Source organism: Cottoperca gobio, chromosome 21 (genome assembly GCF_900634415.1).
Source record: "Cottoperca gobio chromosome 21, fCotGob3.1, whole genome shotgun sequence".
Taxonomy (NCBI): domain Eukaryota; kingdom Metazoa; phylum Chordata; class Actinopteri; order Perciformes; family Bovichtidae; genus Cottoperca; species Cottoperca gobio.
The window spans coordinates 8,356,632-8,372,326 of NC_041375.1; the positions used below are offsets into that span (position 1 = coordinate 8,356,632).

Consider the following 15,695-nt stretch of genomic DNA (forward strand, 5'->3'; position numbering starts at 1 on the left):
CAGCAACACCTATTTTATTTTCCCCTTGAAACGTTATGTTGTTTCTCCACAGTAGGTGCCAACATCCTGCCTGTAAGCTGAGCTTTCATCTACCAACGCATAGCCACTAAAATAGTTGCTACTCCACCTCAGTCAATAATGATGTAGGCAGGGCAGAATACGCTCCATTTTAACTTTGCTCCGTGTATCGACTCGTGAAATGACTGTTTTATTGTTCACCATCAAGATCCTCACCATCAACAATTGTCACCATTGTCATTATGACCCATAAATACATCCAGTTGATGTCTTACCTCCTGGGAGGCCATCCCACACTTCCAGCCAGTCGTACTTGCAGTCCCCCTCTCCGCCAGGCAGGGGGTCGTTCTCCAGGTCAAAGGTGAGGAAGATGATGGTCACATCCATGCTGGGCGGGACAATGATGATGAAGGAGCACTCCAGGTTGTGAGGGTATTTGTCGGGGAAGCCCGGGGAATCAATGAGACCCGAGGGACTGGTAAAGTTACGGGAACAGTCTGAACCTGGGATGAAGACACATACACAAAATGTATTTTAACAGACATATTGAAAATTATACCTTAAACTAATAAAGTAATTCCAGGAAGACACTCAGAGGTGCTGTTTGCTTTCAAACTGAATACCTGCCTCACAATCTCAGCTTTATTGACCAGATAGAAGTCTGGCTATGTGAGATTAACTCTCACTCCACATTATGCACATTAAAAGGCAGGTAATATTGGTGGAAAACAAGAAGATGTTTACCTGCCGGACCAAATAAAGACAGAGAAAGAGAAAGAGAAGAAGAAAACCAGTTAGAAATAAAATGGAGCTTGGAGAGATAGAGGTATTAAGAAAGATAAACATTAAGATATGCAAGTGAAAAGATGTAAAGAGAAAAAAAGGAGTGAGTAAGACAGATGCAGAATCTGTTGATAGTATCATGGTTGGGTGGTCCAACAATTATGAGAAGCTTTAGATATCATCATACGTGCACACACACACACACACACACACACACACACACACACACACACACACACACACACACACACACACACACACAATTGCGCACACAGCGATCTGGGGTAATCTGGCGCTCTTCATTTCTAAATGACTGTAATACCCTCTCTATTAATACTAACAGACACACACACACACACACACACACACACACACACACACACACACACACACACACACACACACACACACACACACACTTCATGGAGTGGATGTGGATGTGGTCGCACCAACTGGACCATTATTCCAGTCCACCCAGCCATGTATGACCAAACACCGAGACAGACACACACACACACACACTGTCGGAGCTTCTTATGGTAACCCATTTCTCTCCAGTCTGTTTGACTGTCTGCTATTGTGCTTGCGTGCGTGCATGAGTATATGAAGAGAAAGTGATTTTTTTCCGATTTAAGTATGCATTGGACTGAGTGCTGTCAATAATGAAATTGGTCTAAAACTAAAAATGGCTAGTGTTGCTGGAGATCTCCATGGAAATTAAGTTGTTACACCAAGATGTGTACGGACTCAGTGGGTCATTTAGCAGACAGAAAGATGCTGTCAGAGGCAGCCAGAATAAAGCATATGTCTGTGTGAGACGCTGCACTGTGATATTCATGATAAAATAAACTTTTGGGAGTGTCACCAGGAATATTGATGTTGTTTTTCCTGTCTCCACCCTTCCTTTTCTTACACATTCATTTTAAATTAGCTTAAGTTGCTTCTGGAATTTCACCGATCTTGCACAGCAGCAGCCTGGGGAAATATATGCCAAAATCAGAAATTTCGTTCATTCTCCCAATTTTATTTGCTAATCTTAATAAATGCCTCCCATACATCTATGTGATCGTCCATTTTTTCCACAGCAACCAAATATTTTTAGTTTAATTGTTATGTATAATTGATATATGCCTGTTTCTCTGTTCATCTGTCCCACTCTCCCCTCTGATTTGCTTGTTTTTGTGACCTCTCGTGCAATGATCTCAGATACAAGCAAAACTCGCACAAATACACACACGGTCTCTCTCACGGGGTTCCCCTTCCGTCTGGCCCCCCTGCAGAGTCAGTCGCTGGATAGCGCGGGTGTGTGTGTGTGTGTGTGTGTGTGTGTGTGTGTGTGAGTGTGTGTGTGTGAGTGTGTGTGTGAGTGTGTGTGTGTGTGTGAGTGTGTGTGAACGCCTGACCAGTTCGGTTGCCGGCAGCGATTTTATTCCCTTCTCATTACTTCATGTTCATGAACATCACAAAAACACTTTTGCCCTCCTTTCTTTCTTCGGTCTGTCCCTTCTCCACATTCTCTCACAGTGTAACACATGTCTCCACCTTGTCCCTCCTCTTTGCTATTTTTAAAGTACAGTGAAACCCAAAAACAAAAATATATTTGAAATGTAATTAAACTATTCAAAACTGCATCTTGTCTCCTGTGTGCTTGTACATATGTCTGTTTTCTATGACTTTTGTCCCGCTCAACTTCTCTCCTAATTCATTTCTCCTTCCTTTAAAAAAAAAAAATGGTAGATACCCCACTTCTCTACTTTTCTTTTCTGATCGTTCTTACTCTCTTCTCTTCTGTTGTTCTTTTTTGTTTTTTACAATCGTCCATGCACCATGCATCTTTTTATCTGCCACAGCTCCATCATTCCCTTCCCTCCCACTGTCTCATTTCCTATTCTTTTCTCCTCACTTCATCTGTTTGAATTGGATGACTGTGAAAGAAGCACGTGTTTCACTACGGGGTCAGTTTAGAGGAAGTGTGAGTGTCTGTGTGTGTGTTGCTTGGTAGATCCGGCGTTGGTGCTTATGGCTCACTGATTTCGAGACAGGATAAGGTCTGTCAGTGTGCGAGTGTGTGTGCGTGTGTGTCTGTATGGCGAGCTGACATGCAAACACTCGTTCATCTACATTTTTAGTGTTTATTTCCTATATAAATGTGTGTGTGCGCCATTATGTGTGTGTGTCTGGTAAGCTGGCATGCAGACATCTACTTTCATATCTGGCATGGATCAAACCCATAATTATTCCCTTCTTCTCTCTAACGCACACACACACAGACACACAGACACACACACCGCATGCCCTCACACAGCTCAAAACCACAGCTTGGTTTTTCCATATGTATGGTTAGATTCCACCTCAGTGTCATTTAAGTTGCAGGGTCGTGATGCTGAAACTCCTCTGACATTATATTTCAGCCTCTGTCACTGAATCACAGCAGGGATTTCCCCCACAACAAACTCCCTATTCATACAAATTACCGCTGACATATGAAATCAAATTGTCACTAGAAAACCAACCCTTTACTTATCCCAATGCAATTTGCTAAAAGCTCCTCCAACCCAGCATTACTTTGACGATGCAAATCAGGGCAATATCTTTCAGATTATTCTTGACTTTGACATCCTGGAACACCCTCGGTCTGCCATAACTCTAAACACTGTCTGTGTTTTTTTTTTAAAAATCAACCTATGTAAACAAATCCTTTCCACCAGAAGTAAACATATCCAATATCTACACTCATCTGTCACATTATTCCCACTATAAAATCTCTATCAGTAGGAGGCAGTAAGGAAAATATCCTATACACTCTGCTTGAGAGAAGATATTTCAAAAGGGCACAATATGCTGCACAGCAGACCAAGGAAACAAAAAAAATGTGTATTTCAGTCTGTTGTGCATTTTGAAGGAAATTATACCTCTGCTGTTTGTTACATTAGCCCTACCACAGAGCACCTTTCGCTCCTCGCTGCCTCAGATCTGGATCCACTTTCCTCAATGAAAGCCAGAGGAAAGAGGACAGAGCAATCTGATTGGTTAGTTGGTGTAATAAACTGGCTTGATGGGTAGTCGGACGGAGGCAGAGAGGAAGTGCCTGAAGGTATTTGTTAGAATGTAAACAACAGCAGTTATTGGAAGGATTGTCACGATAGCTTCCACATTACACATTACATTAACCCTGAGGAGTGTGTGTGTGTGATTCACAGAAATCTATTCACACAGTTGCACTACGGGGACTCACTTTGTATTTAGGTCAAAAGCTGGGCCCCACAAGGTAATACGTTAGGAAATAAGGTTAAGATTTGGTTTTCGGTTAAGGTTAGATTTAAGGGTTGGGGTCATACATGCAGTGGTTTCAATTAAAGTTAGGATTAGTGTCCCGGGAATGCATGCAAATGAAATGTCCTACTAAGTGACAAAAAATAGTGTGAGTGTGTGTGTGTGTGTGTGTGTGTGTGTGTGTGTGTGTGTGTGTGTGTGTGTGTGTATGTGAGTTAACATTTGCGTGCAGACATGCAAGCTGCCCTGCATTTGTGAGTAACCGTCCAGTCAGCATCAGTGCATTCATGTGTGTGTGTGTGTGTGTGTGTGTGTGTGTGTGTGTGTGTGTGTGTGTGTGTGTGTGTGTGTGTCTGGAGAGTTCTGGGTCACAATAACAGCTGGAGGCACACGGCCTAGACAGTGGATGCTGATTGGTCGCCACATTCTAGTGGCTGTATTCCTATTGGCTGACATTTTACTACAGTATCCATAGTGATAGAGCTGTAAACAAAAACAAGTGTGGCATGTGTATTTGTGTTCAAGTATTTTTTGTGTTTGTCCGAGGTTTTAATTCGGATGTATGTTACTATGTGTGCATAAGTCTTTGTATACATTTTGTTTGATTACAAGGGCTAGGATTTATTAATACAGTTACATTTACATTTGTCATTTAGCAGGCGCTCTTATCCAGAGCGACTTACAGTGAACTAATGCAGGGACAGTCCTTCTGGAGCAACTCAGGCCTAACCACTAGACAACTAGAACACCACCACTAAATACAATACTTTAGTCTATATTAATAAGATGTATATGTGTACTACTTTATACGTTCTGCAAATATGACTGTAAAAAAGAGAGAAAACACATGCATGCTTTTGTGTTTTTGGTACGTGTTTTCCACAGTAGATAAGTGTTTCTGTATTTGTATGTGTGCCGGTTTCCAGACTGATTAGACTGTTAATCTTTGAGGGGTCCAGTCTAGGGGGGGGGGGGGGGGGCAATCTTCTCCAACATGCACACACACACAGACCCCAGCTACAGGAAGGGATTGTGGGATTGGGACAGAGACAAGGGGATGAAAACGCAAACTGGGTTCAACGCTAGCAAAATGACTATAGACTTGTTTTAAATTTAATGGATTATAACAGGAACAAATGTCCAGATTGTACACATTTTACATACACAGGTTTGTTTCCTGTCCCAAGAAAATGCTCTCACCAGTTAATCAAGGCATTCTTGCAACAGCTCAGATAATGCTTCCAGTAGCAGAGATATAAGAGAAAATGGGGAGAAAGGTCAAATGAGTCCCAAAAAGTGATACTAGGAATGAATAAATTATTAAATTATTGCCTGTTTAAAAACCAAATTGTATTTTTAGAAATGTTTTAAGTTTCAAAAAATAAACATTGATAATTGCAAACTTTCTGAAAGATAAAAAATATATAAGACCAACAATTAAATAAAGTGTTTAACTAAAAGAAATGCCTACATCCTTGTTTTTTCCCCATATTTTCTGTGTCTAGTAGTGACGAGTATATTTGCTCTCATGTGGAGGCCGTGGAAATACACGAGAGGAAATGCTTTGAAACTTCCTTTTACTGTTGGTTGAACAGAACAGAATGAGCAGGGATAGCACAGATAGATACATATTTAGTGCATGAGGCTATACAGTGCATATAACACACACACACACACACACACACACACACACACACACACACAAAATCTAGTCACCCACGTAACCAGACTTTCTGCTTCACCTTCCAGGGTAACAAGATTTTGTTAGCAGTATGGCAGTTTGAATGTTCCAAATGGCTCCATTATTACTGCCAAGCTAGGCTGGTCACAGAAACGCACACACACACACACACACACACACACACACACACACGCACACACACACACACAAAGTTAGAAATACAGAGACAAGGAGGAAGTCCAGTATATGCTAATATATAATGTATCAATCAAAGCAGCTGTCTTTAGAAACGGAAATCTTTTCTGTTTTTAGTTGATGGTTATCTTCACACATTTCCTCTTAATTATAGATCTTCCAACCAAGAAAATCTACAGAATAATCTTTTCAAGAAATGCCCCAAAACAACATGTGTTTACACTCAAGGGACTTAGCCCTGTAGCAGCCTCTAGCAGAAGTCGGATGGATGGATGGTACAAAAAAACATCAAACTGCTGTTTGTTTCCAGTTTCATACCAATAGTCAACGTGGGTTACTATTAAGCATTAACACGGTTGTTCCGTAACCTTAACCAGGTACTTATTTTAACCTAAACCATGTTCTTTGCCTAAATATAAGCAAACCATGACCATGGCATTGTCACATCATAAAACAGATTAGTTTGTATCGGTTATCGAAGGCACAGACAAATCCTGTTGTAATAATGTGGAATTACAGGTCCAACAATGGCTATATTCATGTTTTAATCTCAGTAGAAGGAGAAGGAGGAACAATTGTACCACCCTTCGATTGACAAAACATTTTTTCAAAACCAATTACAAACCCGAAATTGTAAAGACATTTCTTTTTTACTTCGTTCCTGAAAACAGCAAAAACAGCAACCATGGGCTTCAATTCAAAATAGTTTTTATTAAAAAAAATCTCCCTCTGTCTCTTTCTTTTTCTCCCTGGGGTGCTAGGGTGTGAACACTGCCACCCTTGTTGTTTTTAAGTCTATCAGGTGGACCATGTCAGGCAAAAAGCACACACACAAGAAATCCCAATAGGCTGGTGCCAGCAAGTGAGAAACACCGACAAGCGCACGTGTTGTGTTAGTAACCACAGCCCTCTGTGCATGTGTGTGAGTGTATGTATGTGAGCGTGTGCGTGTGTCTCAGGGGAACAGGGCTCAGGACTCAATTAAGCGGGCATGTGTGGAATGCTTTCAGGGGGAACGGGACAAGATGGCTGCGGGGCCGACACTATGCGCCCCTCTGTCTCACTTGCCCTTGATCTCAATTGGTCTCGCTCTGGCTGACCCATGGCAGCGTGAAGGGGAGCCATGTCAGGCACACACACACACACACGTACACACACACACACACACACACACGTACACACACACACACACACACACACACACACACACACACACACACACACACACACACACACACACACACACATTCGCATAAAGAGCCATGAAGGGGAGAGATGTCTCGCCTGGACAGTCTAAAGGGCTCTCAAGGGTCCTCTGCCGTGTCTCTCGTCTCTTTCTCTCTGTCTCCGTGACACCAGGGAGATAAACGAGGCTTGGTCACCTAATGAAGCATGTTGAGTCCTCTATGAGTAGCTTGTAATACAGTTACTAATAGCCTATTTGTAAAGGTGCAATCCTTCTAAAATCCTGTTCACTTGTGTTATGCTTGTCCATGTGTGGGGGTCATTTACAGGGATAGTGTCCCTCTTGTTTATTTATTTGTTCATTTGTTAAATTAGATGGGATTATAGACTTTAAGTAGAGTGTAGCTTCATTGGAAAATGAAACATTTTCCAAGCCATATTAAAGTGTCACATACTGGAGTCCTAGGGTTTAATCATAATCCTGGTGATAGACAGACAAACAAACAAACCGAAATTCTTTGGCGGAGGTAAATAACGTTACCGTCCACTTACCGGTTTTGAAGATTTCGTAGCGCAGTGAGAAGCCTGCCCCTTGGTGGGCGTAGTCCGATACGAACTTGATGTGGAGTGAGGGCCCTGACGATATGATTGGCGCAGGGGCGATGTTGCTGCAGTGCTTCCCCAGTATGTCTGCCGTCTCCGAGTTCCCATCATGGATTTCTACATAGTCATACCTGCAGAGGACAAAAATCATTAAATACCTTATGTTTTTAAATGACACCATGTTATCATCATTCTGAGATGTGCAGCTTGTGGAAACAATGCATATTACGTTCAGTGAAATGCAATATCACAGGGGCATTGATAACCTACAGTGCTAAATATCTACTGTACATGATTGATGTACAGACATTTAATTAATGTACTGATTAGGTGTTTTGTTGAAGAGGGGAGACAAGACTTTAATTTGAGGAAGAGGAAATTGTTAAATCCTTTCAAAACTGCTTCGCCTCTGATGCTATTAGCTTTTTTTTCTTTCTTAGTTTTTTTTATCTGGCAGGCATCACATTGCATTTGGCTACAAAACGGAAGCATGAGCAAATTGTTTGCATCTATCAGTGGCTAGAGGGACTTCTGAAAGCAACACAGGTGTCGTTACAATTCAAATGAATGCAGCAAAAGACATTCATGCTGAAGAAGGAAAAGAACCACCTGCATGAGGCAAAGTAGAAAGAGGAATCTTTATAAAATCCAGTAACTCCACCGTAATCGAGTGATTATATACTCCAACTGATACGGGCTTCATGGTCTATAGAGCACCATTTTATAGATTATAACCATATTATAACACAAACAAAAGGAGAGTGTGAATCTACCCTTTGATCTCGCATAAGGTCACATGTGTGCTGTACTTTAGAAATTCAAAAGAAAACTGATTCCCAATCTCACAAAATGTATTTACCGGTACTTAATGTTCTACTTGTTATTCTCAAAGTGAATTACAAGCTTCATGATATTTTTAAAGCAATGCAATGTAATGCCTTCAAAATTAATGATTTATGCAGGAAATTAGATATAAAACAAGAAAATGTGCCTCATATGTCTTTTGCTTTTTGTTACACTATGGGGTCAAAGTCAGAGTGTGAGAGCTTTATGAACTATAGATGCACCCTGCAGCCTTTGATGCTAGAAATGGATTAATCTGGAACAAATGACTCTAGTTTACATCCTTGCCCAGGTCTAATTCAATAATGTCTTTAACGCAGCCTGGGGGCCTTCAGCTCTCAGAGAAACTCACATTTTCCAGTGGATTTAGGTCACTTCTTCATAACCCTTCTTTCCTCAGGAATATCTCACAATTTTTGCCAGCTATTATAGGGGGACTGTGCTGAAATATAACTAATCATGTTGGTACTAAATACAAGAATAGACGGATTATGCTTAACAGGGACTCCTCAGTACACAAGACCAAACACAAGTTAATGGGAATATCAACAACTGACATTAAAGTGACAATTTTCCAGTCATATCAGGTCAAGTGTTACAACTTCTTTATAATTCTTTGAACTATATACAATACAGAAAGGCTTCAATGAAGCAATCTGAATTTACCTAAAAATACAGACAGGAAGACTGGGATTCATTTCCTCCATAAAGGGAAGGTTCTGACTTGAAATCTATTTTCATTTTCATTTCTTTCATGTTTTCTGACCACAAATGTTAGGAGCTGTCTCCAGACCCACAGCAGGAGTGCAGCCTCTGTGTCTGGATACCACAGACACACCTGCCTAGCTCTAAAATAGCTTCCTGGAAAGACATTTCTGTAGCAACTTGACATGAAAAAAGACATAAAGTTTGACTCTGAGTTGAGTGAATTACATTTCAATTAGGGTTTCTCTCATGGCTTGAGTCTATTTGCACATCTTCGTCCATCCTATCGATCAGTTCTGACCACGGTGCCTCTAATTGCTCCAATATTGAGCTTTCTATATTTCTCTAAAGTAATCAAATGAACATCATGAAGATCAAAAGTACTCAACGCATCTTGTCTTTTCAATACAGTTTAAGAGGTATGCTTTAAGTACAACATTAATTTAGTTTTTTTTAAATACCATGAACCAGCAGCAGCAGGCCTGAGCAGAAGTTGTATGTGCCACGGGATGTTAGAAGTAAAGTAAATATAAAAGGGGTGTTAATCTTTTCACTATTTGTTAGCATGCACCCACAGTTACGGTATGTGGACTGTCATTACTAAACCCGGAATCCAAAACACACACACACACACACAGACACACACACACACACACACACACACACACACACACACACACACACACACACACACACACACACACACACAATTAACCCAACCCTTAACCATAACCAAATAAAAGGTCTTAAACCTAAATTTAAGTGGTTTTAATTTGATGAACTATCTTTTTGTACCCATAAGGGAGGTAAATCACCTTAAAGGCACAATGAACTCATACAAATGAACTCATAGGAAAATAATTCCTCTTAATCGCTCACTAAAAGTGTGTTGGAGTGGTCTGTAGCTGCAGAGACCAGCATTAACCTCTATAAAAACCTAATAAAGCCAGGTGAAACAGCAAACGGACAAAGCTCATTCCAAAAAGAACGTGAATCTGGGGTTGGCTTTCACCGGCTGGCGAGCTACGTAACCCTCGTTGAGCTGGAGAGGAGAGGCCAACTCTGAATGTTGGGTTTACAAAGCACAACCGACAAATGGCTTTAATGTGGCTGTTTGAATAGTGATTAAAGTAACACAGGTACACACACAAACTCGTACTAAAGTAGACACAAAACGTACACATGCTCCAGTGACAGAGTTATCAAACGTGTGTGTATGTGTGTCTGTGTGTATGCATTTGTCTTATTACCTCTTATCTTGGAACAATAAGATATGATAAACCAGACAATAGGAGCCTATTGAATGCACAAAAGAGTGTGTGTTTGCTGTTCGTGTGTGTGTGTGTGTGTGCGTGTGTTTTCTGGGTTTTTCCGTCAGGTGAGCAAGCTTCCGACATAATGAGGGGTCATACACTTCCCACTCTCCCATCATGCTTTGTGTCTGTGTTGCGTGGAACTAACAACACAGTTATGACGCAAGCTGTCACTGCACTGTGAGCATGTGTGTGTGCATCTGTGTGCGTGTGTGTGCATGCATGTGTACGTGTCACAGTTCCTGTCATATTTTCCCGAGAGAACGCTTCTTCCCAGAGACAGTTTCTTCCTCCTCTTTTGTGAAATGACAACTTTGTTTAACGGCTACTCGAATCCCTGACAGGATCTCTTTTTATTCCTTTTCCTGCCTCACTCTTTCCCCGATTATTTTTTAGTGTTTCACTTTCAACGCTGTCTTTTTTCAATCATTCTTTTACTCCTTCCTTTTTTTCTTCCTCTATAGCTCTCTCCGCTGTCAGGCACATAACCAGTGGCCAAGAGCCAATGTGTGGGTGAGACAGAAGATGCAGGGATGGGGAGGGGGAGGATGTTAGAATTTGAATATAAAACTACCCTTTATTAACAACGATGAGAGGGAAGATTGAGAATGAAATAGATCGATAGATACACTAACAAGTTGTTTTCTTAAAGGTGAACAATGGGAAAATGGCAACACCTCTTCTTCTTTGTCGTGTTTCTTTTGGGAACCAATAACATTGTGTATCGCAGCAAGTATAACATCTAGCGAGGAGTATGACAGACAGCCCAGTTATCAGCTGGTTAAATCAATGCAGTCCCTTGCTGCTCTATCATCACCTTTTCTCTATTTTAATAAATAAAAATAATTGAATATTTTACAAAGCTCAGTTTTCCTCATGCACACTAAATTTTTTTGTATTCATCCACTGGGGAGGCTGTTTAGAAAAGCTCTGTTTTCGGGTGTGGCAACAACGAAGAGAAAAATATTTGTAATTCAGCCGTCATAGTGTGGACGTAGTCAGAGAGAGAACATGACACTGCATTCACCCTGCCAACCCCTCCCCTCAGACAGACAGAGACAGGTGTCCTTCCAGCCTGAAACACATACACAGCTACTTCTAAGTCAGCACACACACACACACACACACACACACACACACACACACACACACACATACGCAAGAGGACTGCACAAACACCCAAACTTTGTGTCTCACAAATAAACACACTGGTGCACACAGAGCCTGAGGCCATGCACTCGGATGGATCTATAGAGGGGTTTGAGGTTTCCCCTAATCTGTCTCTGTGTAGGAGGAACACAGCTTCTAACAAACTGTTATTCCCATCATCTCTCTCTCTCTCTCTCTATCTCTCTCTCCCCGACATATTTCACAGCCAATCAGTGATTTTTTGAGACTTGCCATAGGGAATGACAAGAAGTCTGAATTTGCTTCTCCCACCCTTTTCCCGAAATTCCCTTGTTAACAAGCCGTGGATGAGATGTTTTTCCTTGCTTACATGAAAGATGTAATGAAAGAACAAATGTTGGTTCCAAAATGTGTAACATGGGAAGTTACAGTTGTAAATAAAGACTAACATTTGTGATTGTATATATAGATTGAGGAAGTAGACTTAAAGGAAAACTTCAACGGCATTGAAGTGAAAATGATCATTTGTATATCATTTACTCACCTCGTGTTACTTTGAATTCATGAAGAAAAAAAACTAAATCCAACAACGGTAAAAAGTCTTGATGAAGTGAAGTAAGCGGGGGCCGCGTTTAACAAAAGCAAAAGGACATCAAAACATCCTTTTACGGACTCGCAGCGTGTTGCTGTTAACGGGGAAATGTTTTAAATTAGCCAAATTAGCGAAAAATCATGTGTTTGTGAAGTAGTTTGGATACGACTGGATAAATGAGACTTGGATTATACTGCATGAGTTGTGTGAGACTTTGTAAACGGATGTTTAGATATAGTTTTGCTGCTGCTAAACGTGGCCTCCATTTACTTCATCAATCAAGAATGTTCTCCATTTTTTGGATTCTTCGTTTACCGTCGAGGCATGCGGGAAAAACAATGTTTTCTTCAATTCAATGTACCAGGTGTTGGGTAATTGGTATGCAACTTGTCATTTTGTGGGTGAAATGTTCCTTTAAAGCTGAATAATGTGAGATTCATGTGTTCTTGTGTGTGTGTTTTGGGGGTAGGGTTGTTTCATGAGCGAGAAAGCTCTCCAAAGCCTGTCTGACGTGAACCAAGGAAAAGGTTTGGATACATATGCACTTCCACCCCTCCTCCCGCCTACTCCTCCCCTCTGCCTTGGTCTTAATTGCCTTTCACACGTTCTCTCTCTCTCTCTCTCTCTCTTTAGGACGGGAGTTCTTACACCTGCACATTTCTTTCAGACATCAGGGGTGTCCTTAGCGGTAGACAGAGCGTCTGTAGACAAACACAAACAATCTCACACACACACACACACATACACACACACACACACACACACACACACACACACGTGCGCGCACACGCACACACACACACACACACACACTAACAAGAGCTGAAAGCAGGCCAGACTTTACATTGTAGTCAATGTTGAAAAATGTAAAGAAAAAAAAAAGAGAATGAAAGTTCATTAGAACATTATTATGTTATAAATTTTGATTTGAGCCAAATTTAAATTTTTTGTATACGTTTTGTTGTCCTAGTTTTTTATATTTGTGCAGAAATACAGGGAAATTCTAAACAAAAAAATAACAAAAATATTGTCCATTAATTGCTTTTTATTTCGTTGTTGTTTTGTATTGTTTTTTACTTTTCTATTTTCTCATGCACATTTCGCTAATGGAAGTGAAATCATGGGTGGCCCAAAACAAACATATTAAGAGGAACTGAAACTATGAGTAGATTAAGTAGACATGCATACCATGTCATGTGAATAACGCACCGCAACTCATGCTTACCATTTATTTTAAGATGGTTCATCGGGAAGTAAAACTGAACTGTTAGGCTCTCTGTCAGGACAAGAACAATTATGGAGGTGGTGGATTGAGCCGAGCCCTCTGACTCTTCAAAGATGCTTCCAGTAGCACTGATTCCCATAAGCCATGAAAGGCTCTAGTTCAGCAGCTGCTACTGATGATTCTTACTTCACTTAGTACTCCTACTTCTTATTCTCGTATATACTATAAATATCTCTGGAGACGAGGAATTTTAAACACCACACATCCATAAGCAACCATTATACCGTATCTTATTCCTAATGTTCACAGACAAAACACCAAATCCAAGCTAAGAAAGCCTCCTTCATATTACTGCGGAATTAATAATTGGGAATCCATACAGCCATCATAGCTTTTCTCTCGGTCTAGAAATTGGTTTGCACGAATGCACTAATTTTCATTAGTAGCCAATGTGAACCACAGTAAGTGAATCATAGTAAAAAGTTGTGTTTGCATGGACCTGTGGATAAGACAATGCGTGCCCTGCAATGCTAAAAGTGTGTGTTTTAATTTGTTGCGCATTAGTTCAGGTTTATGAGTATGACCCACACACTCCCTGTGAATATATAGTATCCTAGTCAGTCTGTCACAGAAGGTTAATAGAGAGTGAGGAGGATGACTGACTTCACTGTTATCAAGTAATAGGCCTATTACTGCAGACAGATAGACAGTGTGTGTGTGCGTGTGTGTGTGTGTGTGTGTGTGTGTGTGTGTGTGTGTGTGTGTGTGTGTGTGTGTGTGTGTCCGGCAGTAGTCTCCAGGACAACCAATCGATTCCTCATTATGGCTTTAACACACATTGATCAGGGTCAGTCCTTCAAAGACACACACACACACACACACATACACAGACACACACACACACACACACACACACACACACACACACACACACACACACACAATCATTACAGTATAGCAGACATTGATCGGGCAGACCTTCAGGGCCTCGGTAAGTGTCTGTAAATCAGACTACTGATATTATCATCATTACCTGAGTGTGTGAGACAGAGTGGATTTCCTAAAATCCCCACCTTGGGGCTTTACAAATCTTAAAATATCAGACCTTTTTCTGTAACACTATATGTTTCCATGTGTGTCCATGGCATGTTCACTACTTCCTGTTAATAATTAACTCCTGCAAACCTGTAGACCGACAGGTGCGTAGGAGAGGACCAACAGTAGACAATGCAAAAGAAAATACTTTTTTCACTTCGAGTCTTTTGTTCTGCATCAATGTGAATGTTGCCGGTGTGCGACTCAAAATGAGAATGAAAATAGTAAGCGTCAGAAATCTGCACACTATTGAGTGTCAAATATACAGCAAGTGGTGAATGAGTGAATGATGGAGTGATTTTGGACACAGTCCAGGTCTCTTGATAAACGAGGTGAGGTGTTGATTAAGCTGGACAAGCAGCCGAGGATGCCTTCGTCTAACTTCCAATAGTGTTAAAGTGTCTGACGTTCATGCACTCTGAGTGTGTATTTGGAGGAACAAACTGCGCCTCGAGTTGATTAAAGCTCCACATCAGAGCTGCTTTATCTCTGCTGTTGAACTGGAAGAACATGAGGAAGTGCCTGCCTGACTTAACTATCAACCACCAAAGTGGAAAAAAGCCAAAACGTTCCTGCTGATGACCAGTTTAATTAGTTTGAGTTGTTGATTTCCTGAATAGAATTGCTAATGAAAGTTATCACTTGTAGCTCGCTGGCACACAAGTGATTAATTTCTGAATTACGTTTCAACAGCAAGACGCCTCTCCCTGCAACAAATGAGGCGATGCGATCGTGATCACAACTATAGGAGGGTTTACATTTCTATTTAGGCATCTATATAATCTGGCAAAAGGTTTTTCAGGTGAGGAATTTTGATTTATCATGAACCTAAACTGTGTTGTAAGTCACATCTGGCCCTCAATGTGTTCTCTTCCCCCCTCTCTCTGTAGCTTTCTAATAACATTGTCTTTCAGCTTTGTGCTGAGATGCTTGTCTGGACACATGGCTCTCCTGCTGGTAGAGTCGCTGTGATGCTAATTCAAACATGCAGGCAGCTGCTAAATGCCCACAGCTGGTAACCGAACATCCACCGTAACACCAAATGCTGCTTCACTC

The 15,695-nt window shown here is 41.0% G+C and overlaps 1 protein-coding gene across 4 annotated transcripts in view; it reads right to left on the reverse strand.

The window, feature by feature from the left end:
• LOC115026838 (neuropilin-2-like) overlaps nt 1-15,695 on the reverse strand; it is a 102,326-nt gene that overhangs the window by 64,958 nt on the left and 21,673 nt on the right. For all 4 annotated transcript variants that reach the window (XM_029459828.1, XM_029459826.1, XM_029459829.1 and 1 more), the window contains exons 3-4: nt 7,688-7,869; nt 294-521 (exon numbers count right to left, since the gene is read on the reverse strand). In XM_029459828.1, the coding sequence (XP_029315688.1) occupies nt 294-521; nt 7,688-7,869 (410 nt within the window). The remainder of the gene's footprint in view (nt 1-293; nt 522-7,687; nt 7,870-15,695) is intronic.